The sequence below is a fragment of the Myodes glareolus genome, chromosome 25 (genome assembly GCF_982192425.1).
Source record: "Myodes glareolus chromosome 25, mMyoGla1.1, whole genome shotgun sequence".
Lineage (NCBI taxonomy): Eukaryota > Metazoa > Chordata > Mammalia > Rodentia > Cricetidae > Myodes > Myodes glareolus.
The window spans coordinates 1282671-1308562 of NC_142050.1; the positions used below are offsets into that span (position 1 = coordinate 1282671).

General features: G+C 39.5%; 2 protein-coding genes across 4 annotated transcripts in view; one reads left to right on the forward strand and one right to left on the reverse strand.

The window, feature by feature from the left end:
• The first annotated feature begins 1235 nt into the window (after positions 1 to 1235).
• Gatad1 (GATA zinc finger domain containing 1) lies at positions 1236 to 25314 on the forward strand. Of its 3 annotated transcripts, none has more exons than XM_085683843.2 (5): positions 1236 to 1823; positions 2324 to 2449; positions 4472 to 4531; positions 11885 to 12068; positions 24449 to 25314. In XM_085683843.2, exons 1-5 carry the CDS (start codon positions 1590 to 1592, stop codon positions 24562 to 24564), a joined length of 720 nt encoding a protein of 239 aa, XP_085539969.1. In that variant the 5' UTR covers positions 1236 to 1589; the 3' UTR covers positions 24565 to 25314. The 3 variants fall into 3 exon arrangements, with proteins under 3 accessions (XP_085539969.1, XP_085539970.1, XP_085539968.1); XM_085683844.2 differs by lacking the exon at positions 24449 to 25314 and adding an exon at positions 13440 to 13818; XM_085683842.2 differs by lacking the exon at positions 24449 to 25314 and adding an exon at positions 15174 to 17016 and having other exon boundaries at positions 1245 to 1823.
• Pex1 (peroxisomal biogenesis factor 1) overlaps positions 7073 to 25892 on the reverse strand; it is a 63171-nt gene continuing 44351 nt past the window's right edge. Inside the window, exon 24 of the mRNA XM_085683838.2 lies at positions 7073 to 8664. Within this exon, the coding sequence (XP_085539964.2) occupies positions 8622 to 8664 (43 nt within the window). The 3' untranslated portion in view covers positions 7073 to 8621. The remainder of the gene's footprint in view (positions 8665 to 25892) is intronic.

A 25892-nucleotide genomic window follows, 5' to 3' on the forward strand; every position in this document is an offset into this window, starting at 1 on the left:
GTTTTTATTTCCCTGTATCCAGTCCCAGTGGTTTCCCTCATTCCTTGGACTTGTTTTCCAGGGAGCTTTAGACTTCAACAATCATAGCTAATGTTCAGGTTTTTTATCTCAAACTAATCAAAGTCTCTTTTTCAGTCTGGTTTTGCTAATGACTCTCCCAGAGAATTGTTAGTTTTGCAACGATTCAAATCAAAATTTATATGTGTCCAGTTCCTCAAACCAAAGTCCACAGGAAAAAAAAGATATAATATAAATTATTATAGCAATTTCTCCCTATCTAAGCAGCATTTAGTGTAATCTCCAGTAATCTTCTTTGAAAACATTTATGCTAGTATATATCATTTTAAATGTTAGGAGAGTGTGGTGTGTTGCTTTTTCATTATGCAAATAAGTAAAGCCTATGCTAAGACATAAATGATACAATTGTTCCACCTCTGAACCTGACTGTGTCACACAAATAATTTTTAATTATAGTATTGTAATTTATGAGAAAAATTGATAGGGATACTTTTGTACATTGCTAATTTCTAAATCTACTGATGTACTAACTAATAGACCCCTCCCATACAGTATTCAGTGCACAGCAGTACTACATTGACCCAAGTAAAACAAGTCATTGGCAAGTTAATCTCATGTATCCCAATTGGTAGTTCAGCTCTTTCCAGTCTCAATGTTCTTAGAATGGGAATGTCTTATAAACCCTCAGTTCTTTTGGGGGTTCTAGAGCACTGTACTCAGAAGATAAGGAGTATGTCAAGTGATAATATTGTGTCATAGATGGAGTAGGCGCTAATACTGGCTCTATTCTTAGCCACCTAGCTGTTTATGTGGGTGCTGGGGACCAAACTCAGGGCCATACACTTGCTCCAGAAGAAATTTACCTATCCAGTTACCTCCTCAGCCTCCGAAGTAAGAAAAAAAAAAAACAAAATTAAGCGTGTAAAAGGGTCCTGATCAAGATGGCTTAATTTATCAAACAGAATACTCAGGTAAATGTGAGTCTCGGATAACAATTATTTCGTGTGCTACTCTCACTAAAAAAAAATTAGTTGTTGTTCATTTGAAATTCACCTTTAACAGGAAATCTTATATTTTCCCCACTTAGAAGAGTGAGTGACAGGTAATGGTAATTCTGGTAATGCCGCTTTCAGCCTGAAGGCTCCGGTCGGCTGCGCAGACTTACCTGGTCCCGCCCAGCTCGGGAGCCCAGCCCGTCGCCGGAAGCTCCGCCCGCCGCCGGAAGCGCCGGTGGGCGGAGGTCGGGCTTTGCTCTTCCCGCTGCCCCGTCCACCACGGGGTCCACCCTCTGACCAGAGCTGGCTTTCCCGGGAGGTCAGGCCGAGTCTCGGGCCTGCGTCCCCCGCGGGCGGCCCAGCGCCAGGGCTGGGTCCCGGGCTGCCTCAGCCCGCTTCCCGCTTCCTGGGGGCAGTGGCGGCCGCTGGACACCGGTGCGGGCGGCTCAGAACCGTCGACCTTGCCTCTCCGGCTCTTCCAGTCGCCGGGGTGGCGGCCCGACCCTTGGGCGGTCGGTGCAGACGACCGCCATTCCCGTGTCGCTCCGCCCGCGGGGGCCGCCCGAGCCGGCCACCATGCCGCTGGGCCTAAAGCCCACCTGCAGCGTGTGCAAGACCACGTCGTCCTCCATGTGGAAGAAGAGTCCGCAGGGCGACATCCTCTGTCACCACTGCACGGGCCGGGGCGGCGGGGGCGGCGGCGCAGGGGTGGCGGGCGGGACCGGGGTCGCCGGCGGCTTCGGCACGGCCACCCTTGCCAGCACTTCGGCCGGCCCTCCGCAGAGCAACGGGGGCGGGGGCGGTAAGCAGGTGAGCTCTTGTCCCCTCTGCCCGCACTGCCCTGTAGACTGGACGGTGCGTGACAAGCTGCGGAAATTGCACCGAACCCAGTGTCAGCAGCGCGCTATGCCATAGGCCACCGAGTTGTGGGCCAAGGCCCGTTTGCTTGTTAAATCGTTGTCATTATATTATTAATCAATTGTTAGGTCGTTTAAAATGAAAACATTAGAATTCTGTTGTGAGATACGTGGCAAACTTTTGGGGTGGAGGGGCTGTAAATTCGGTATTTTTGCTGTGTGATAGCCTTAAACTAACGAAGTTCCCGTTCCCGCTTTGGCCTCCACCCACTCCTGTTCTTTTCTCTCTGGTAAGCAGCGCCACCTCTTGGGAGGCCCTGCAGAGGTTTTACTCATCTTTGCCCTCAGATTTTCAAAGTATTTTAACAAAGTGCATCCTTCGATCTTTGTGAAATTATTTTATTGGCTTTTTTTTTAACAGTTTTAATTATTTTTCTCAAAATTATGTAACAGAGTAAGCAAGAAATTCACAGAAGATCTGCTCGGCTCAGAAATACCAAATACAAATCTGCCCCAGCTGCTGAAAAGAAAGTTTCCAGTAAAGGAAAAGGAAGAAGGCATATTTTTAAATTAAAAAACGTAAGATGATTGTGGATGGTATGTTTACTGTAGGACATTATTTATGGTATGCTTTGCCGCTGCTTTCTCTAATCCTCATTGAACATGGGCCCTTCTGCAATATTCTGGGGCAGCAAAGGTGAGGTTCTCCAAAAGATGAACTCTGTTTAAGAAGCCTGCTATTTTTAACGTTAGAAAAGCACTTTCTCTGTTTTTTCCAGCTTTTACTTTTTCATCTGGAAAATATAAAATATAAGTCTAAGAAATACTGTATAATTTATCTCTATTTGTCTCATTCTCCATGCAAAAATAGAGATTAAAGTTCTTTTTTAATTTATTAAATTAGGTTATGACTCTTGCTGCATACTTAACTAAGAAAACTTTTTTCTGTCTTTTAAAGAGCTAAGCAAATAACAGAATTCATCAGTACCATATTTGTTATGATAGCCCCAGAAAACTTATCTGCTCATGATGAACTTGGTGGATATGAATCCAAATATTTTTCTTTGTTTAAAAGATTTTATTTATTTATTATATATAGTGTTCTGTCTGCATGTATGTTTGCATGCCAGAAAAGGACAGCAGATCTCTTTATAGATGGTTGTTTGCCACCATATGGTTGCTGGGGATTCAGAACCGCAGAGCCATCTCTTCAGGCCCCAGTTTTTTTTCTTACACTGATGTATGCAAATTGTTGAAAGTCACATGCTAGGAATGTTTGTTGTGCTAGTTTATTTCTGTACATAGGAGATAATTGTAGATTTGGTTTAGTCTCAGTTTGGTATTACTTTCAGAACAAATATGCTTCACCTAGCAGTAAACACATTACTAAAGTAGACATATTTTATAAAACATAGGGGTCTGCACTGTAGACTCTTGTTTAGATATTTATTTTTATTCTCTGTGTATGAATGTTTTGCTTGCATGTATATACTAGCGTCAGATCCCTTGGCCCTAGAATTATAGACAGTTGTAGTGTGAGCTACCATTGGGGTGCTAGGGACTGAACCTAGGTCCTCTGCAAGGGCAACAAGTGCTTAAGCGCTGAGCCTTCTCTCCAGGCCTGCATATGCGTGCAGGTGTGTATGCCATGGTGCATATGTGGAGATCAGAGGACAGATTTCAGGAGCTGGTTCCCTTCTTCCTTCTGCTGGGTTCTGGTATCCATCTCAGGCTGTCAGGCTTGCAGGGCAATTGGTGATACACCAGCTCTCAGCCAGTGGCTATTTTCTTAATCAAAATAATGGTTTTTATAGTCTAAGATTTATATAGTTTAGTTTTCTTAAACTAAGATTTTTTTTTTTGAGTAGTCAAAACATGTTAACATATACCAGGTATATTTTCTTTGTAAGTATTCAGCCTTTGTTCTTTAGTTATTTCATCATTAATTTCTCTGCATCTTCATTCTTCAAGAATGACACAGAATCATGGGAGAGGTCATTTTTTGTGTTGTGATGAAATTGGCATTGCAATTTTAAAAAGGTATTTTAGTGATAGTGCAATGTGGCAAATTGCTAAAAATGCCAAAGAGTTAAGGCTTGTAACAAAATTAAAATTTTTCATTTTATATTCATCTATACATATTTATGATTTCCACCCTGTTGTGCCAGTATATTTCTGTAATTGTAATGTTAATGTCTATTATAACTCTGAAAGAGTTCTTTGTTAGCTTTTAGCAGCATAATCAGAAATTTTACCTCTTTGGCACCTTTTAAATCATTAGTAACAAATATAGATGGAAGTATTCAGCTGCTTCTCATCAACATTCAGGAAATCTTTTTCTTCTTGTGTGCAAGTATGTGTGTGTACACACTCTTGCTGTATAACCCAGAGTGGTTTAGAACTTGCTATCCTCCTGCAGCAGGTTTCCAAGTACTGGGACTGCATGTGTACCATCACACCTGTCAGAAATTTCTTCTGCTGTTTCTGTCACCAAATGACAATGTTTTATTTTTCTCAAATAACCCAATTCTCATATGGTTGGGGAACTGCCCATGCATGCTGTATAGATACACAAATATTTTTACTTTTGTTTTCTTCTAGCCTATCAAAGCTCCTGAATCTGTCTCTACCATAATTACTGCAGAATCAATCTTCTACAAGGTAAGCTGCTGTGGCATTACTGAGAGAACAGTTGGGCCTGGTGTACAATATGCTACTAAAATATTGGCTTAGTGGGAACATCTTTGTTACTTTGTGTGTGCAGAAGATGTGGTTACCCTTTTAGTTCCCTCCAGGTGGCTGTTGTAGAACACCTCATCTGGAACTCAGGTAGGAAGGGATGTTGCCTGTGAGAATATGATATGAAGTTACTAAGAATTGTTCTTAAAATGCTAGTGAATAGTGTGGAGTTGTGTAAGAGTGAGTCATTCTATCCAAAGTGAAGGCATCGACAGGTGAGAAGGGCAAAGGTAGGTTATGAATGAATAGACAATGTTGACCATGTTGTCTGATGGGTAGAGCAGGTTAGTGATTCTGAAATACCTTAGAACAGAAGCAAGAGAAAATAAAGGTAGAGACACCAGTTCCTCTGTGTATACATGTATGGTTGTTAGCTTGGTGTTTGGTTTTGGTCTCTTGGAGATAAATGGAGGGGGAGTGGACAGGTGAGATGCAGGGGAACTGAGAGCAGTGGAGGGAGGAGAAACTGTGGTTGGGATGTATTGGATGGATCTGTTTTCAATAAAGAGAAGAAAAGTTTTTAAAGGTTGGGCTAGAAAGATGACTCAACAGTTAAGAACACTGGCTGCTCTTCCAGAGGACCCAGATTCAATCCCCAAGCACCCACATGGCAGCTCACAACCATCAGTACTTCCAGTTACAGGGGTTCTGAAGCCTTCTTCTAGCCTCCCAGGGCACCAGGCACACATATGGTATACAAACTTCCGTGCAGTTAGAACACTCATACACAAAAGACAAAAATCTGAACAAGGATATTTTTAGTTTATAAAGTAAGGTCTTGCTTTGGGCCAAAGTGATATCCATGACACCAGTGATGGATGTGACATCTCGTTACTTTTAAAGTGGAAGACACAAAAGGAGTTAGAACATAGAAAAGGCCTTTAAGGCTGTCAGGCCCAGAATAGGCAGCTGTCATTTACTTTCTTTGGTATTTGAGGTTCTGAACTGTCATGCTGGACTCAGTAGTGAGTTAGTACTTGTTTTTGTACCTAACCCAACTTAACCAAATACCTCATGGTACTCAAATGGTTTGACCTTTAAGTGTATTTAGTTTTGTTAGTTCACAGGTGTTTTAGTAAAAAAAAAAAAAAAAAAAAAGCCCGTCATAGTATAGCACAAATACTAAAACCCAGAGACAGATATTGGAGTTCAGCCCAAAGATCAGAAAAGCAAAGCAGCCAGCTACTGCCTCTACCTCAGACCGAAAATGAGTGACCCTGCCTCCACGAAGCCTCAGACTGAGACTGAGAGTGAGACCTATCTCCTCCTGTCTTATATTCCTCTCTAGTGCTGGGATTCTTTAAGGCCTCTATGGCTAGCTAGTGTGGCTGCTGGGATTAAAGGTGTGTGTGACTATTGCTTGACCTGTATGGCTGACTAATGTGGCTGCTTTGCACTTCAGGCAAGCTTTATTTATTAAAACACAATTAATATGCCACTATATCATAAGCCAGAATTTTTCCTATATTTCTAGAATTTAATACATTGTTAATTGTTAAATCATAAGATAAATTGAATGTGTGTTGAGTGTGTGTGTGTGCATGCTCAAATGCTTGCACACACAAGCATGCATCTTATGGGTCAGACAGTGAGAAGAACATTTTAAGTGTTTGTTTCATTCATTCTCTTCTGGGGTGAGTTCTTTTTTCCTCATTTCATGGATAAGGGCATTGACTCATAGAGAGATTAATTAGCTTATCCAAGATAGTGTAGCTGGTAAGTCATGGGGCAAGGCAGACTGGTACTAGAACCTAAGCCCAGGAATCAGATCTTGGCTCCATTGCCTTGGCAGGTGGTTATCTGAAAAAAATAAATATTGTAAGTAGTAATTATTTTCTGAGATTAAGAATGTTAAACATTTAGTAAAGTCAGTGAATGGTACAAATACTCATCATCACAACTTGCATAGAACTTCTCCAGTGGTTCATATGGTGTATAGGTTAAGTCTAGAAGGTAAAAATTTAGTGTACTAGTGATTTCTATGTGTGAGTTAATGGAAAAAGCATGTGAGACTTGTTACTGCAAGGATCAGTCTTTTCTTATCATTATCTATTACTGTGTTTATTAAATAGTAAGACCAAAATACAGCAAAATATTCAAGTAATGTTGCAGGTAGCCAGCATTGTGGAAACTCTCACTTAAAGAGCTGATATCATGGTAGCAAGTTCAAGAAATCAGTATGAGCTTCTAAGCTAAGCTGGATCCCTGTTCTAGGAGGCCACTTGTTTGTTTCCCGGCCGCCCAGACTCCTGAAATAATCACATAGAAACTATATTAGCTAAATTGTTGATTGGCCTATTTGCTCTAGCTTCTTATTGGCTAGCTGTTACATATTAATCTAACCCCTTTCTATTAATCTGTGTATCGGCACATGGTTGTGGCTTACCGGCAAAGTTCCATCCAGCATCTATCTCTGGCGGGGCTACATGGCTTCTCTCTGATTCCGCCTTCTTTTTCCCAGCGTTCAACTTTGTTTTCCCCACCTAGCTCTATAGGCCAAGGCAGTTTCTTTATTCATTTAACCAATAAAAACACCACATAGACAAAAGGACTTCTGTTGGCAGAGGGCCACTTGTTGTTCCCAGCCGTCCGGCTAGCTTAGACCCGAAATAATCACACAGAAACTGTATTAATTAAATCACTGCTTGGCCCATTAGTTCTATCCTTTTATTGGCTAACTCTTATATTAATTTAACCCATTTCTATTAATCTGTGTATTACCATGTGGCAGTGGCTTACCAGCAAAGTTTTAGCACGTCTGACTCTGGCAGCGGCTCCATGGTGTCCCTCTAACTCTGTCTTCCTCCTCCCATGCTATAGGCCAAGCCAGTTCTTTATTCATTAACCAATAAAAGCAACACATAGACACAAGGACCTCCCACACCAGACTCCCACACCATTTCCCCTTTTCTGATTAAATAAAAAGGAAGGTTTTAACTTTAACGTAGTAAAATTACATATAGCAAAATAGTTATTAAGCAAGAATTACAGGTATGATATTTATATCTACTTTATCTTTTATCATAACCGAGGAAAACTCTATCTATTCTTCAATTCCATCAAAGACCCCAGAAGAATATAATATTACCTAAGTAAGCAGGAATTGTATTGTAAGCAACTTCCAAAACTCTAGAAATAATAGAGACATCTCACTGCCTGGACAGTCACCCAAAGTTCTTCTGTACCTTTGGAGCATCCATCTTTAGTCTACAGGTCCATAGTATCCAGCAGACTTTTCAAGGAAGCAAGAAATTTCAAAGACAGTTCCACTTATATTGGTCATTTGTCAGTCACTTTCTTCTGTGTCCTGCAGAATGCCTGGCATACTCTTTCATGAAGCAGAAACCCTGAAGGACAGCCTCACCTTTAAGCAAGTTCAGCAGTCATTTTTCTGTGGGTCCTGCATATCCAGTTCATACAGCATAACATCAAGTAGTTCAGGCAAGAGCAGTTTCTTGCCCAAATGGCTAACCAACTCCATGAGGAGCCTCTTTGATGTCCATCTTCCTCTTGAAGTAATTGGTACTGCCAGGAGCAGATGTATCTCACGGTCATGAAAAGTCCTAAGTTACTAAAATATTTTAAATGCTATATTCTTATGGTCTCTGAAAGATTTGAAGAATACCTGTCTAACTGAAATCTCTCTCTCTCTCTCTCTCTCTCTCTCTCACACACACATATATATATATATGAGAGAAACCTATTATAGATGACTCTCTATTAACCTATATTTTTAAATTATACATTACATTTTTAATTGAGCTGCACAAACACAATACCTTAATCAAAACCAAAAATATACATATATCAGAATTGACCTTAAATTTGTATCAATAAACCAAGATTCATACCAGTGCAAATTATTCATAGCCCCCTTCAAATGTAAACAAGCATAAACAATCATTTAGGGAATTTGATCGTAGTTCTCTCCAAACTGCTTCCTGCTTTTTGTTGGGTGAAGTATTTTGGGGGTGTTCATGGTGACCTTTCAGCAGGGGCGGGTCTTGCTCCATCAAACCACATTAGTCTGGAATTTATCCACAGGTTCTAATCCTCTGTGGAAACAAAAGCAGAAAGTCATTTCCAAAGCAACAAATCCTTAGATGTAAATTTTGGAGTCAAGATACCCTTAAAATATATAGGTTGGTTTAACTTACCAGCCTATACAATGAAATTTCTCTCTGTACTTAGCTCATTCACAGTCAGAAAATTCAAAGAAAGCACAATGGGGTATACATATACATAATCCAGATATACATACATATACATAATCCAGACTTTCTGTATATTTTTCATTTTTACATGGCTTATTTTCTTTATTCTATTACTTTTTCTACAAGTTTAATATTTATTTTATTATCTTTACTCCTTTAATCTATGACTCTCTGCACTCTTTTATATTATACTTACTGTCTCTTACTCTTTTTCTTCTCTCTCCTAAGCTTATGTACATTTTTTAAACACACGGTGTCTCATTTAGAGGTCTTTTATGTCTGAGTCTGTTATATTGTGTATCTGAAATCCTTTTCTGTCCAAGAGCATTTCTTAAAATGCTAAGCGCCTCTTAAAAAGCCAAGCTGTGGCCTGACTAGGACCAAGGCTGCTTTACCTTTTGGCTCCACCCAGTCGAACATGGCGAGTGCATGTTCACTGCCTCTGTGAGTCTCAAACACCACCCCAGTTCCAAGTCTGCAGCAGGCCTATGTTGAGCCATTAATCAGTTTGTAACACGCTGCTTACAAACCCCATTTAAATGTTTCTTGGCTGGACCTCCCGAAAAAGTCAGAGCCATTTGTCTTTGCAAACCAGGATGCCGCCATTTTGAAACCATTTTTTTTTTACTACCACTGAATCAGGAAATCCTCTCTTAAAGGAGCTGTGGCACATCGCCAGTACCCCCCCCAAAATGTGACTAAACTTTGTTTTTTTTTTGTGTCTAGAATTCCTTTCTAAGCTTTCTCTAGTTTTACATGAATGTAGTGAGTCACATTGGTGTGCCCATCTGTTCTAACATATGAGAAAGAGGAACTGGAGAGGTAGGGCAGTGGTTAAGAGCATGTACTACTCTCTCGAAGGACCTGAGTTTTCAGTTCCCAGCACCTTCATTTAGCCAATCACAAGTAACTATATTTCAGCTCCAGAGATTAAGATGCCTTTGTCCTCTGTGGCACCTGCATTCACATGCACACGCGCGCGCGCGCGCACACACACACACACACACACACACACACACACACACAATTTAAAAATAATAAAAATATGAGAGAGAAACGAATGTGAGTCGCTAGTATTGGCAGGTAAGAATGTGGGTATGCAGGAAGCAGAATGGTTAAGTGACCTTTCTGGAGTGCTGCAGTGTTAGGGCTGCATGAGCTCAGTGTGGCTGTTCCCAGTCCAGTGTTCCTTGACATGTTCACCTCGTTTCTCTCTGTCAGCAAATAGAGAGTGCCTAGATAGAGTGTCTTTCTGATGTTTGTTGGACTGTATGGTAGTCTCCCCTCACTACTAGTTATTGCTGTTAATCTGTTACTCAAATTATAGATTAAACTATATCATAAGTATGGATATATAGGAGGAAATTTTGTAGTGCCCAGAGTAGCAGTATCCAAGATTTCAGGTATCTCTTAGGTTATTAGAATGTATGCCCCGCATAAGGGGAGACCGCTGCACAAACCTCATGGGCGAGGTAGTGCTTGTCATTGAAACTTTTCACTAACACCTTATCTTGGCATCATAGCTTTATTTTCACACTGTTACATATTTGTGATTCATATTCAGCATGTATCAGAGTACCTGTGATAAACAAGTATAATTTTATAATTTGGGAGAAATTACATGTATGAATATAGCAGATAACAAATATAAACTCTATCTGATTAGTAGCTAAAACCTTGGAGTAGTAGGGCAGGGAAAGATCAGCTGATAATAGCATTGAACCAATAAGTAGTAGATTGTAGCCTACATTCACAGTACACATTCACTGGGTCCCAGGTATGGGTCACCTCAGACATATGAACAAGCATCCACGAGGATAATTCCCGGCTCTATGAGATGCCCGTGTTGCAATTGAGTCACTGGAAGTATTCATTTAGAATCTTTTTATGGTTAAATTTCATGTGTCTTAGCAGCTTTGACTGCTACCAAAGCATTGTTTCAAGGAAAACACACATTGTTCCTACAGTTGGGAACATATGACCTGCTGAGGACTACTCACACTTAAGGAAAGCTCTACATATCATAAAATTCAAAGGTGAAACTTTTCAAGTTCAAGATCTAGGGCAGAGGACCTGGGATGGATAGTGGAGGCCTAGGGAGAATTGTACAGATTAGTTAGATATAAAGTAGAACAGGAAATGAATATGTTATAATCATATTGTTGGGAAGATGTAAAACAGGAAGTGTATGGAGGAGACAATTGTCAAGGAGTTTGGGAAATGTGTTGTAATTGAGGGTAAACACATCCTGAATGCTAATTATAATTTAATAAAAGGTTCTCATTTCTTTTGGATTGAGTTTACCATATTTATTTTCTTTGAATAGACAACTGGGGAGGGCAATGTGTCTCACCAAACAAATGCTGATTTAAAAGTAGCACAGGAAAATCACTAAGCTAGTTACTGTAGGCGCATAGTTTGCAGTTTCTGCCTTGTGTGGACTTCAGCAATAAGTTATTTAACTTTTCTATGGCTTAATGGCTTATTAAAAAAAAAAAGTAGGGATAGTATAGAGGATTTTTAGGTCAGTGAAAGTACTCAATGATGCGATCCTAGTGAATCCATGCCCACAGATAGTATAGCACCAACAGTAGGGTTAATTTATGATGTTTGTATCATGACATGTGTGTAGGTGCATCAGTTGCCATAAGTGTTTCACTCTAATAATGGAGACATGGATAATGGAGGATGCTGTATATGTGCCAGGTAAGGAGACTAGGGGAAATTTCCTAGCTCTACCTTTCATGATTTTGTTGTGAATTCAAAATCATTCTTAAAAGTGAAGTCTTTCTTTTAAAAGTAGAGGTAGTATTTTCATATTACAAAAATAAAAGAATTTATATAAAGAAATACCTCCTCTGTTGCAAATTGTCATATATGTGTGTATATTATTATTTTTAATAATTATTTTAATTGAGAAGTGAAACAAGTGTCAACATAATGTGCTCAGACCTTATTTTTTTTTTCTACTTTGAAATTTTGCTTGCTGATTAATGAAGTTTTGTTAATGGTTGTGATCTGTTACTATTTTAAATACAAGATTATCTTCTCTTCGCTCCAGGGAGTATATTACCAGATTGGTGATGTTGTTTCTGTGGTTGATGAGCAGGATGGAAAGGCATACTATGCTCAGATCAGGGGTTTTGTTCAGGACCAGTACTGTGAGAAGAGCGCAGCGCTGACGTGGCTCATTCCTACACTCGCTAGCCCCAGAGACCAGTTTGATCCTGCATCCTATATAATAGGTAAGGTTGACTAAATGGCACAGCTTCTTAAATTTAGTTAATTCTTCAGTGTTTTATAAAAGAATGTGTTAGTCTGTGAGCTGTCATAGCAGAATGCTACAAGCTTTTCTGAAGGGTGGAAGTCCCAGGAAGGTGCTGTTAAGATGGCTATGTGCTAAGGCCTTGCTTCCTGTCTTAGAGGTGGCTACCCTTTACTGTGTTTCCATGGTCTTTTTTCTGTGTGTATACATTGAAAGAGGGCTCTCCATTACCTTTCATAAGGACTCCAGCCCCCTTCCCCAAAAAAGAATATTTTACTTTTAAATGCAATCATGGTTTTATAAAAAATCTTGCCACATTTGTTTGTTTTCATTGTAAAATAGGGTTCTACTATATTGAGAATATCTGTTCTCATAGAGGTACACGTCCACATGTATGAGCTTAGTTGTTTGCCTGTCACCCTCTCTCTTTCTCTTATTTTGCTTTTGTTTTTTAAAATTTATTAATTGCTTCATTTAATTTAAATCCTGATTACAGTTTCCCCTCCCTCCTACTCCCTATCTCTCTCCCTCGACTCCAGCCCTGCACACACACACCCCCATCCACTCCTACTCCATTTCTGTTCAAAAAGCTCAGGCCTCCTGTGGATATCATAAAGCCTGGCATATCAAGTTGTCATAGGACTAAGCTCCTCCACATGTATGAAGGCTGGGCAAGGCAGTCCAGTATGAGGAACAGGGTCCCAAAAGCCAGCAAAAGAGTCAGAGACAGCCCCTGCTCCCACTGTTAGGAGTCCCACAAGAAGACTAACCTACATAACTGTCACTTATATGTAGAGGGCCGAGGGTCAGTCCCATGTAGGCTCCCTCATCGAAGGGTATCAGTCTTATGAGATAGGGATCCACTTTATTATTATTTATTATTATTATTTAATTTTTTCCAGCCCGGTCACAATTTTCCCCAGCCCGGTCACAGTTTTCCCCTCCCTCCCTTCTCTCCTCTCAATCCCTCCCGCCAACCCCAGCCCCCATCTACTTCTCTTTTCTCTTCAGAAAAGGGCGGGCCTCCTATTGATATCAGTCAGCCGTGTCATAACAAGTTGCAATGAGACTAAGCACCTCCTGTCCTATTAAGGCTGGATGAGGCAACACAGTAGGAAAAAAGGTCACAAAAGCAGATAATAGAGTCAGAGACCACCCTTGCTCCCACTATTAGGAGTCCCACAAGAAGACCAAGCTACACAACTGTAACATATGTGCAGAAGGCCTAGGTCTATCCCATGCAAATTCCAGTTAACAGTTTAGTCTCTGTGAGCCCCTATGAGCCCAGGATAGATGAATCTGTGGGTTTTCTTTTTTTTAATATTTATTTATGTATTTATTATGTATACAGTATTCTGTCTGCATGTATGCCTGAAGGCCAGAAGAGGGCACCAGACCTCATTACAGATGGTTGTGAGCCACCATGTTGTTGCTGGGAGTTGAACTCAGGACCTTTGGAAGAGCAGGCAGTGCTCTTAACCTCTGAGCCATCTCTCCAGCCCGATTCTGTGGGTTTTCTTGTGATGTCCTTGACCTCTCTGGCTCCCATAATCCTTCACAATTTTAATTAAAGTACAATTATATTATTTTTCCTTTCCTTTCTCTAGATCTCCCATGTACCTCACCCCAATCTTTCTCAAATTCATGGTTCTACGTTTTTATTGTTAATTATTTAATTGCTATATATATTAATGTATATTCCTAAATACATAAATACAACTTGCTCAGTCTGTTCCCTGTTACTTTAGTTCTGTGATCTCAGGACTGATAGGGGTCTTAGTTACTGTTCTGCTGCTGTGAGGCAACACCATGACCAATTCTCTCACTCTCAGTACTCTTAGTTGCCTGTAGTTCCTTGTCTAGAGTTGAAGGGGCCCACTCTTTTGGCTTTATTTGACCTTGTCTGATGATCCCATCTTCATCACATAACATATACAGACAGACCATCAGCATGTGAATTTAGAGGCTTGAGAACACAGTTTAATCAGAATAAAGAATGTAAATATTAGTAAGTACAAAGAGTAGAGAGCATTTTAGGCATACAGTTGGTATCTGACTGCCATGTGTTAGTGTGGGCTAGACTAGAATATATGTGTAAGATTTGTTTATGTGACCCAGGCCTACATTTTATGAAAGGAATTACACAAGAACCTACGTTATATAGGTTACCTATAAAATTACTCAAAAATGATTTCTAAAAAAACTTTCCTAGTTATTTCTAAAAACTAAATTCTCAGAATATGTCCTCTCTACACAGCATCCTTTTATTTAAAAACAATCGTTGATGGTTGAAGTAGCACACTATACTCAGTTGATCATTTCAAGGCATTCAAAAGATAAAATATAAATAATACTCGATAAGTGAATGGCTAACATGATTCTGAGTGTTCAGCTTTCTTTAATTATTCTGTGCTGTTCATTCTTTCTGTAATGGGCATGCATTTGTTTTGCATCCCAAAGGAGAGACATTTCTTTTAGTGAGAACTCCAAGGATAGCTAACATCCCACTGTTATTTTTACTCGTATGTCAGACTGGTTATGTGACAGACATATCTGTGTTCATAAGTATGGAACCAGCAGAAGCCAATATGTTCTGAATCATTCTGGGCTCCTCTCTCACTTGCTTTTCATGGTCCCCAAAGTCTGAGAGTCTTCTGTGCACTACATGGTGTCACATGGTGGGAAAGTCTAGCCCAAGCTTTAGAGCTAGACTACTGGCCTTTCTAACCCCTCCACTTCACTGCTCCTTAGTCTGTCTTTCCTTATTGTACTTACATGTAAAATAGGAAAAAATAGTGACCATCAGGATGTTTGAGGAGTTAGTGTGGATAGATGTAAGGTACCTAGGACAGCATTGACTTCATAAACCGTGAATATTCAATATTTTAGGACGCTGTATTTCTTAATCATTTGAAGTAGAGTAAATAGTGGAGTGTGTCTTCAAAACCTTCAAAAATAGGTTCCAAGGGTTAATGTCAGGTATATCATCCTGAGTGCTTCCTCTTAGTGTCTAAGAATGCTAACATTTCATAAAAATGAAATGTGTTCAAAACTGTGTTTAACTTTTTCATTGGCTGCCTCTTAGGGCCAGAGGAAGATCTTCCAAGGAAGATGGAGTATCTGGAATTTGTCTGTCATGCACCTTCTGAGTATTTCAAGTCAAGGTCATCACCATTCCCTACAGTTCCCACCAGACCAGAGAAGGGCTACATATGGACTCACGTTGGACCTACTCCTGCAATAGCTATTAAGGAAACAGTTGCCAACCACTTATAACTACAAAATCAAACCTGGGGCATAGTTAGTTAGCATGTATGAGGCTTTGGATTTAATCCTCAGAACATACATACACACCCCAAGATAAAACCAGATTTCCATTTTTCTTATGAGATATGCCACACATTTTTCTCTTTAAACTAATCTTCTTTACATTTTTGAGACAGGCATAGTCAAGGCTGGCCTAACCTTGAGATCTCCCTGCCTCATGGTCCTTGAGTGCTGGGATTACAGATGTGTTGCATCTGTGCTGGTTAATGCCAGATACTTTCATGAAGCTCCTACATAGAAACTTGGCTTGAGGAAGTTTTTAATCCTACTACCCCCAGTTACTAGCTTGTTTAATGCCTGTTGCTTAGAAAATAATAGGGTGGAAAAAGAATAAATTTGAAGTTTAATATTAAATTCCATGCATATTTTCCCAGACTAAAGTGTCAGATCCTAGGGAAACCATTAGAAACATGTGGTGTTTATTTTTCTTCACAATTTATTTCTATAAACTCATAAGGAAATTGTATTTTTGTTTAGATGCAAAACATTGAGTTTTGTTTTTGTTTTTTCTCTCTCAAGACAGAGTTTCTCTGTGTAGCCCTGGCTGTCCTAGAACTCACTCTGTAGACCAGGGTGGCCTTGAACTCACAAAGATCTGCCTGCCTCTGCCTCCCGAGTACTGGGATTAAAGGTGTGCACCACTGCACCTGGCTTATATTTTAGATTTTGATCAAGGACTAAATAAAAATGTGACCAGTATGTTTCCCAAAGCTACACAATCATTTTTCCTTCTCTGGAAGCAGACCTAAGCTGCTTTAGTCATACAGAAAGCAATTGGTAGGTGATTTTACTAGCCCTGTCTCTCAGTCAAACTTCCTTTTACTGTTAACATCTGTGCTCCTGTGAGGTAGTTCTTCAGTCATGCCTTTGATCCACAGCATAGGCATCCCCCTTTCCACATAGGCAGCCCCTGTAATAATTTTCTGACTGTTAGGATAGTGACTGGTGACTATTACTAGTCTAATTATAGTCTAATAGTCTAATTAGTCTAATAATAGTCACCAGTCACTTGGAAGTGACTAATAATAGGTCATTAGTTTTGATAGTGAAGATTCAGATTTAAACCATTTGCTGAGGATTTATGGTGTGCCTCCCCTGGGAAAGTCTGTTGTATATGTTTCAAGTGCAGTTTAGTCACATAATGGGGAAGGAGTGGGCAGGCACCCACTTGCTGCCTCTGTCCTGATCTATCCAGACAGATGTTTTTAACCACAGGAATTTGAGAATTTGATTTGATATTAATGGTTTTCATCAGAACGCTTTACCCTTTTTTTTAGTCCCAAAGTTGGGAAGAAGCATCTATCTACTTTAAAAGCGTATTCCTACAGTAAAGATCATTGTAAATAGCCAGGCAGTGGTGGCGCATGCCTTTAATCTCAACTCTCAGGAAGCAGAGGCAGGCAGATCTCTGTGAGTTCGAGGCCAGCCTGGTTGACAGAGCAAGTTCCAGGACAGACTCCAAAGCTACAAAGAAACTCTGTCTTGAAAAATTTCAGAAAAAAAAAAAAAACCACAAAAAATGTTTTTGGTGAATATTGTTGGAAATGACTTTCTAAATGCTAATATTCCAGTTTGGAATTAAAATATATTTTTACAATGGGTTTATTTTGAATTTCTTTATTAATTTCAGTTGAACTACTTAAATAGGAAATAGGATGCCTCTCCCAAGATGGTATTAAATAGAAACATCAATCTTGTACTTGAAGTTCAAAGTAGAAAAGATTCATCATCCATAAGTAACACAATTTAGAAAAATTAAAGATTGACTTATTGATAGAAATTAACATTTATTTAAATTAAGGCATTTAAAAATCCAAATTAGGCTGGACAGTGGTAGCACACCCTTTAATCCTAGCACTTTGGAGACAGAGACAGGCAGATCTTTGAACTCAAGGCCAACCTGGTCTACAGAATGAGTTTCAGGACAGCCAGGCTACACAAAGATTCTGTCTCAAAACACAAAACTGTGCAGGCATATGTCTTTAATCTCAGCACTCAAGTGGCAGAGGCAAGAAGATTTCTATCAATTCAAGGCTCGCCTGGTCTACATACAAGTTCCAGACCTAGCCAGCACTACAACAGAGTCTAAGAAAATAAGCAAAATCCAAGACCATTTTTTATTCTGACCATTTCTTTATAAATTAGTAGAAGTATCTTTTATAGTATATTGAACTTTCATTTTCCTAACAACCAACTCGAGTGATTGTCACTGTTTAGTATTGATGTCTGAATCTTGCCCTGGTAGATCTTGCCAGTGTCCCCCACCTGCTTCCTTCTTCCCAGTTACCGTCACACTATCTGACGCCTACCGTTCTTGTTTTCCTGGTGATGTGCCCTTGTTCATACTGCTTAGTTCTCCTCTACTGAAGACTTTCCCAAGGTTCTTGTTAAGTTTTTGTGGTTCAACAGATCAAATCTGGGGTTCCATACAGTCTAGGCTCTGCTATTGAGCTATATCTCCACCCCAAAGCCCTTAAATTCTGTCTTCATGCAACCTCTCCAGAGCCCCTGGCCTCTAGAAATCGGTCTAACCTTTTTTTATTATTATTTATTTATTTATTTATTATGTATACTATATTCTGTCTGTGTATATGTCTGCAGGTCAGAAGAGGGCACCAGACCTCATTACAGATGGTTGTGAGCCACCATGTGGTTGCTGGGAATTGAACTCAGGACCTTTGGAAGAGCAGGCAATGCTCTTAACCACTGAGCCATCTCTCCAGCCCCCCGGTCTAACCTTTTTTGTGATTACATTTTACTTTGGGTTTCTGTGGTCCCATTTCTACCCTAAAGGAGTGTTTCTCTGTGTGCAGAGGGTGTGTGTGTGTACGCACGCGCACGTGCGCTTGTGTGTGTGTTTATTCATCTCGGGTTTCCATGATACCCAATTTAAGTCCTCAGTAATGGGAGTTGTTTAGTGTAGAATTTAAATTAGGTCCTGTTAAAGTAACAGTAGACATCTTAGTTGATGCTAGACCATGACAACAGGCTTAACTTCGTATTCTGTGAATAATCAAATGAAGCAAAATTTCACATTGTTATGTTTCTAGTTAGTAGTAGATGATTTTAACTTATTTAAAAAGATGAATCTTGCATGTGAATATTTGAGAAAACTATCTCAGTCTATCCTAGTTCTTGGTTATGAATTTTTCCAGAATTTATATAAGTTCTCCTTCAAGCAGTATAAATCAGGGGAGAGATGGTAGCTCAGTTGGTAAAGTTCTTTCATTGTAAACAAGGACCCAAATTTGATCCTCATAACCCATGTACCAAAGCTAGGCATGGTGGCATATGTATTCTCAGTGCTGGGAAGGTGGAGACAGGGGCTTTCAGCCTAGCAAGAAAGCCTGACCTAAAAACAGATGAACAGGTCCTAGGAATGACATTTGAAGTTGTGCATTGACCTTTACACACATGCAGACATACACATTCATGCACATACATATACATACGCATGAATCAAGCTGAGTGTGATGCATGTACCTATAATCCTACTTGGGAGGCCAAGGTTCAAGAGTTTAAGGCTCATCTTGGCTACAAAGCAAGACACCATCTCATTAAAGAAAAGGGGACAGTAAGGTGGATCTGCTGTTAAAGGTACTTGGAGTTGTAAACCTGCAACATGAGTTCTAGCACCAGAAAGAAAAGGTGAAAAGAACCAGTTACACAGAACTGACCATTGACCTCCATATAGGCCCTGTGGCATACAGGCCCTCCACTTATACACATACATTATGTGTGCACAATAATAAGTTTTAAGAGAAAGGGTTTAAGTCATTGGTGGTTTGAATAAAAATGGCCTCTATAAACTCAAATTCATTAGTCACCTGGGAGTGACATCTGAGAAGAATTAGGAGGTGTAGCTTGGTTGAAGTAGGTGTGAACTTGTTAGAGGAAGTGTGATACTGAGGATGGATTTTAAGGTCTCAGAGGCCCAGGCCCAGTGTCTTTCTCTGATTAAGGATTGGGATGTAGATCTCAGCTACTCTAGTGTCCTCCATGCCATGATGGACTAAGCTCTGAAACTGTATGCAAACCCCCAATTAAGTTTTGCTTTCTTTTTGTCAAATGCTTTTTCAGCATCCAATGAAATGATCATATGGTTTTTTTCTTTCAATTTATTTATATGATGGATTACATTGATAGATTTGCGTATGTTGAACCAGCCCTGCATCTCTGGGATGAAGCCCACTTGATCATAATGGATAATTTTTCTAATGTATTCTTGGATTCGGTTAGCCAGTATTTTATTGAATATTTTGGCGTCAATGTTCATGAGTGAGATTGGTCTGTAATTCTCTTTCATGGTTGTGTCTTTGTGTGGTTTTGGTATCAGGGTAACTGTAGCTTCATAAAAAGAGTTTGGCAATGATTCTTCTGTTTCTATATTGTGAAATACATTAAGGAGTATAGGTATTAGCTCTTCCTGGAAGTTCTGGTAGAATTCTGCATTGAAACCATCTGGACCTGGGCTTTTTTTGGTGGGGAGGTTTTTGATAACAGCTTCTAATTCTTCGCGACTAACAGGTCTATTTAGATTGTTCACTTGCTCTTGATTTAACTTTGGCAAATGGTATTTATCTAAAAACCAATCCATTTCTTGTACATTTTCCATCTTTGTGGCATATAAACTCTCGTAGTAAGATCTAATGATTCTCTGAATTTCCACTGTGTCTGTGGTTATATCCCCCTTTTCATTTCTGATCTTATTAATTTGAGTCTTCTCTCTCTGCCGTTTGATTAGTTTGGCTAGGGGTTTGTCAATCTTGTTGATTTTCTCCAAGAACCAACTTTTTGTTTCGTTGATTTTTTGGATTGTTTTCTGTGTTTCTATTTTGTTGATTTCAGCCCTCAGTTTGATTATTTCCAATCTTCTACTCCTCCTGGGAGAGTCTGCTTCAAAAAAAAAAAAAAAAAGTTTTGCTTTCTTTTCTAAGAGGTTCCTTGGTCATGGTGTCTCTTCAAAGGAGAGTGACTAAGACAGTCACAATTCCATTTTGGCAATAAGCAAGTAAAATCATGTGTACAATGGATAGAAAATTGTTTATTTGATGATTTGTGTTGCTATGCCTACATGGATACATTGCACACTTTCAGAATTAAGTTTTATTGTGAACCAGAAAAAAGAGAGGGTTTATTGTAATTTTCCTGGGCATCCTGGGTGTTTTGTTTTTTCAAATGGTCTTAATAGTTTTTGTTTGTTTGCTTGTTTGGTTGGTTGGCTGTTTTGAGACAAGGTCTTATGTAGCCCAGGCTGACCCTAAACTTGCTATGTAATTGTATATGTCTTTGCATTACTGACTCTCCTGCTTCCCCCAGTAGTTTAAGGAGTCTTTACTAAAGAGAAAAACTCTCTTGTTAGCAAGTCTATAAAACAAGTTCTAGAATCATATAATACTTGGTTCACTAAATAATCCACTAATGATGCTATGCTTTCTATGCTTTAAGTATTTAAATACATATGACATCAAATTGTGGTTAAATATTTTTGAAAATCAGTGGTTTAGATGCATACATTTTAACACTAATGAAATGGGTTAGAGCAAATTCTCTAGTATATCTTCATTTCAACATAGTACCTGAAATTCTGGATAGTATTTCCATGTCAATGTATAGTTAATGGTATTTGTTATAATGCCATATTCCTTTGTTTTTTGTTATTGACTTGTTAGGCCCATAGACTAAGCCATAGACTAATTTTACACGAGATGAAAAATAATCCAAGTCATAGTTCCTAAGATATTAGTGGCATAATGATACTGTCCAATGCCTTAAAGTTCTAGTTTCTTTTTTCCTAAACACGGATGTGCCAGGCTACAGAGATGGTTCCACAGTTAAGCGTGAAGGACAAGAGTCACATGGTGGCTCACAATCTTCTGTAACTCCATCTCCTGGGTGTCTGACATCCTCTCCTGGCCTTTGGGCACCAGGCACACACAGTACACAGACATACATGCAGGTAAACACATGAAAAATCCTTAAAAAAAGAAATAAATGTTCATTTATTTTAGAATCTATGCTTCTGCTATCTCTTAAAAGTATTATAGTTGGCCAGTTTCCATTCCTTTTACAATTTAAAGTGATTTTGAATTAAACTCTGCTAATCTTTAATAGCTGTGGCTAGGATACAGTTAACCTTGACTATACTTTTATGGCCTGCCAGTCTCCTTGGAACAGAGGAAACATCAACTCGCACATGTAAGAAGGACTGAGGACTGGGAAGAAAAGTCAGTTGGTAAAATTCAGTCTCCAGCACCCACATAAAAAGAAGGGTGTGGTATAGGAGGTCCTTCTGTCTATGTGTTGCTTTCATTAATGAGTAAAGAAACTGCCTTGGCCTGTTGATAGGGCAGAACTTAGGTAGGCAGGGAAGATGGAACTGAATTTTGAGAGAAAGAAAGCAGAGTGAGAGAGAGACACCATGGAGCCAACAGAGACAGACACAGAACCTTGCCGGTAAGCCACAACCATGTGACAATACATAGATTAGTAGAAATGGGTTAAATTAAGATGTAAGAGTTAGCCAATAAGAAGGTAGAGCTAATAGGCCAAGCAGTGTTTTAATGAATACAGTTTCTGTGTGATTATTTTGGGGCTTTCTCTTTTCCATTTGATATTTTTTTGCTTCTTTCTCAAAAATCAGGTGTTCATAGGTGTGTGGATTAATATCTGGGTCTTAGATTGGGTTCCATTGGTAGTTTACGCCACTACCAGGCTGTTTTCAGTACTGTAGCTCTGTAGTGGAGTTTGAAGTCAGGGATTGTGATGCCTACCTATAGAAGTTCCTTTATTGTACAGGATTGTTTGGCTATCCTGGGTTTTTTGCATTCCATATGAATTTGAGTATTGTCTTAGAGGTCTGTGAAGAATTTTTCTGGGATTTTGATGGGCATTGCATTGAAATCTGTAGATTGCTTTTGGTAAGATTGTCATTTTACTATGTTAATTCTACCTACCCGAGAGCATGGGAGATCTTTCCAATTTCTGGTATCTTCTTCAATTACTTTCTTCAAAGATTTAAAGTTCTTGTCATACAGGTCTTCCACTTGTTTTGTTAGAGTTACTCCAAGATATTTTATGTTATTTGTGGCTATTGCGAAGGGTGTTGTTTCTCTGATTTCTTTCTCAGCCCATTTTTCATCTGTGTACAGGAGGACTACTAATTTTTTGAGTTAATCTTGTATCCTGCTACATTACTGAAAGTGTTTATGAGTTGCAGAAGTTCCTTGCTAGAATTTTTGAGGTTGCCTATGTAAGCTATCATATCATCAGCAAATAGAGTTTGATTTCTTCTTTTCTGATTTGTATCCTCTTGACCTCTTATTGCTCTAGCTAAGGCCTCAAGAACTATATTGAATAGATACGAAGAGAGTGGACAACCTTGTATTATTCCTGATTTCAGTGGGATCGCTGGGATCTTCTCTCCATTTAGTTTGATATTGGCTGTTGGCTTGCTGTATATTTCCTTTGTTATGTTTAGGTATGTTCCTTGTATCCCTGGTCTCTTCAAGACTTTTATCATGAAGGGATGTTGTATTTTGTCAAAGGGTTTTTCAGTATCTAGTGAGATGACCATGTGGTTTTTGTTTTTCAGTTTGTTTATATGGTGGATTACATTGACAGATTTTTGTATGTTGAACCATCCCTACATCTCTGGGATGAAGCCAACTTGATCATGGTGGATGATAATTTTTATGTGTTCTTGGATTCGATTTCCCTGTATTTTATTGATATTTTCAATATCATGAATATTATGAGTGAGATTGGGCTATAATTCTCTTTCTTAGTAATGTCTTTGTGTAGTTTGGGTATCAGGGTAATTGTAGCCTCATAAAATGAGTTTGGCAATGTTCCTTCTGTTTCTATTGTGAGGAATAATTTGAGGAGTATTGTTATTAGTTCTGAAAATCTTGTAGAATTCTGAGCTGAAACCATCTGGTCATTGTTGTCTGAGGTTTCTGTCCTGCCCAGTTCCCACAGTCATTGAGTCCCAAAGAAATTACAGAGGTCTATGTTAGTTATAAACTGATTGACCTTGTAGCTCAGGCTTCTTATTAACTCTTATAACTTATATTAGTCCATTATTCTTGCCTATGTTATCCACGTGGCTCAGTACCTTATTTGGCGAGGGAGTCACATCTTGCTTCTTCTGTGCCTGGGTCATAACTGTGAACTAGGACTCCCTTCTTCCTAGAATTCTTCTGTTCTCATTGACCCGCCTCTACTTCCTACCTAGTTGTCCTGCCTATACTTCCTGCCTGGCTACTGGCCAATCAGCATTTTATTAAAATAGAATTGACAGGGTACAAACTATTGTCCCACAGCAGGTCACCAAGTTGGTTTGTAAAAGAGAAAAAAAATGGATTTTTTTCTCTTGAATTTACCCATTTATTGCAAGATAGGCAACCTCAAATGGTAGCATTTCTCCTGGTCTTTTGGTTCCTTCAGTCTTCTGTTGGCAGCTTGACTGACAGCAGGCATGGTGTTGTACGTCCAGGTTCCACCAGCCACTGTTTTCATGTAAGAACCACAGTGCCAAATGCTAACAACTTGTCTTTTCATCTTGGTCTTACCACAAAAGGAGCAAGAGAGCTGATTCCAATTTTCACCATTTTCTGGAGGGATGTACCACAGCAGGTCCCATATTTTTCCATGATCCTGTCCTTGGTGTCAGGAACCTGGATAGGGGGAGACCTTTGGACCTTTTCTTGATTGACTTATAAATTATAAATTTTAACCTTTTTATAAGGCATAGCTGTTATGCTTGCCTCTTGTCAGTAGGTTTAACACTTTTACTCTTTCAAGCCAACACCAGTATAAACTTTTGGCTCCACATTTCTCTCTTTGGAGATCATTTCTGGGAAGCTGGGATGACTTGAGTTTTGATGATGTGCTTAGCCTTGGGGCACATCAAATTTTGGCTTCCAAGTTTTGTTTTTTTCTCCTTCCTTCAAGATTATCTCAATTTCAGTTGAGAAATAATGATTCATCAACACTTCTATTACTTATTCATTTGCTTATTCCCACTTTCAGGTAGTATTCTAGGTTACTGTACAGTGAGCAAAGAAGAGAAGAACCTGACCCTGTGGAGTTGCAGTGTAGCACAAAAACAACTGGATGAGATACAAAAAGAAGAGAAAAAAAGTTAAACCAGCAAATTGTGAACCTATGTTCCTGCTGGAGGTCTTCCCATCAGATGGTTCTCCAAGGTTGGATGTCAGGTTAGACACTGCTAACTCTGACCAAGGAAGTCCTGCAGAAACTATAAACCTGGTTTATTACTAACTGCCAGGAAGGGTAAGCTGTGGCTGCCAAGGAAGAGGAGGCTGCTGCCTTATATGGGATTTGACAAAGGTGGGGGATTAGCAACTATGAGAATTATGTGTCACTGTAGGTAGAAGTTATGGCTAAGTAGGAGCCCCCAAGAGACACAAATGTGGGGACCCACAGATGTGAGCTTGTTCCACCTTGACTGTAGGTCAGAAAATTTGAGCTTATTTTTGTTGTCAAAGTTGTTGACAACAGGTGTGGCTACAAACCCTGACGTAGGATGTGGTTACTTGTGTTTTGGACATTATAAGATGGCCCATAGAGGTAGATCCTCTCTACTCTGACCAAAGGTCAGAGAATTCAAGCCTATTCCTGCTCCATTTTAAAATAGGAGGTTTGACATGGGAGTGGCTGCTTACAGGATACTTGGTCTAGGGTGTGTTCACTATATCCTGCCCAAAACATCAAATGTCAGGAAATAATGGCTTGATGTCTCTATGTATTGAAGCAAGTACCTGTTTCTGGTTGTCCTTTGTGTTATGTTGAGGCAGTCTTTTGCCTTCTTCCCCTTGTTGTATTGGGTATAAAAGTATATGGAAAATAAACACAGGCAAATTCAGTATTCACTATTCACTGAGTCGCCCTTCTGGTACTATCCTATGTCTGTGTGCTTTTTTCTTATCTCTTTTCCTCTTACTTAACATTTCTAATCCACACGCCTCTACCCTGTAGGAATCCATTGTGGCTGGACTGCGACAGAAATCACCCCAAATGTGGTTTACAACACAAACAAGGGGTTACTGTTGAACAGAAGAGCTGCTGTGCTGTGTCAGCTTAGTGATCAGGAAACCAAGATGCTTTGTTTTCTTGATTTGCCATCATTGGTCTCAATTTTTTCACATCCTTGGTTTCAAGATGAGCTCCAAACATTGTAACTTTATGCTATAAAGTAAGGCTGCTCTGGGGACTTCTAACTATACTACCATATGGTCACATGGGGCTGCAGTGGAGAGCAAGTGACTCAGTAACTCACTTTCCAGAGTTCAGGAAAAAGAGAGGTTCTTGTAAAGGATGTTGAGTCAATCTGAGTAACTGACATCAGTATGTCATAGGATGTGTCACAGGAGAGAAATGGGTAGCTTCAGAGGAGATGGGAGGACCATAAAACAGAGATTAGGTAATTGCAATGCAAAAGACCAGGTGGATA

Excerpts from the sequence above, each read along its gene's own strand:
- Gatad1 (XM_085683842.2), top strand. The coding sequence starts at position 1,590 with ATGCCGCTGGGCCTAAAGCCCACCTGCAGCGTGTGCAAGACCACGTCG. Across the intron at positions 2,450-4,471 it reads ATATTTTTAAATTAAAAAAC|CCTATCAAAGCTCCTGAATC; the intron begins GTAAGATGATTG and ends GTTTTCTTCTAG. Across the intron at positions 4,532-11,884 it reads CAGAATCAATCTTCTACAAG|GGAGTATATTACCAGATTGG; the intron begins GTAAGCTGCTGT and ends TCTTCGCTCCAG.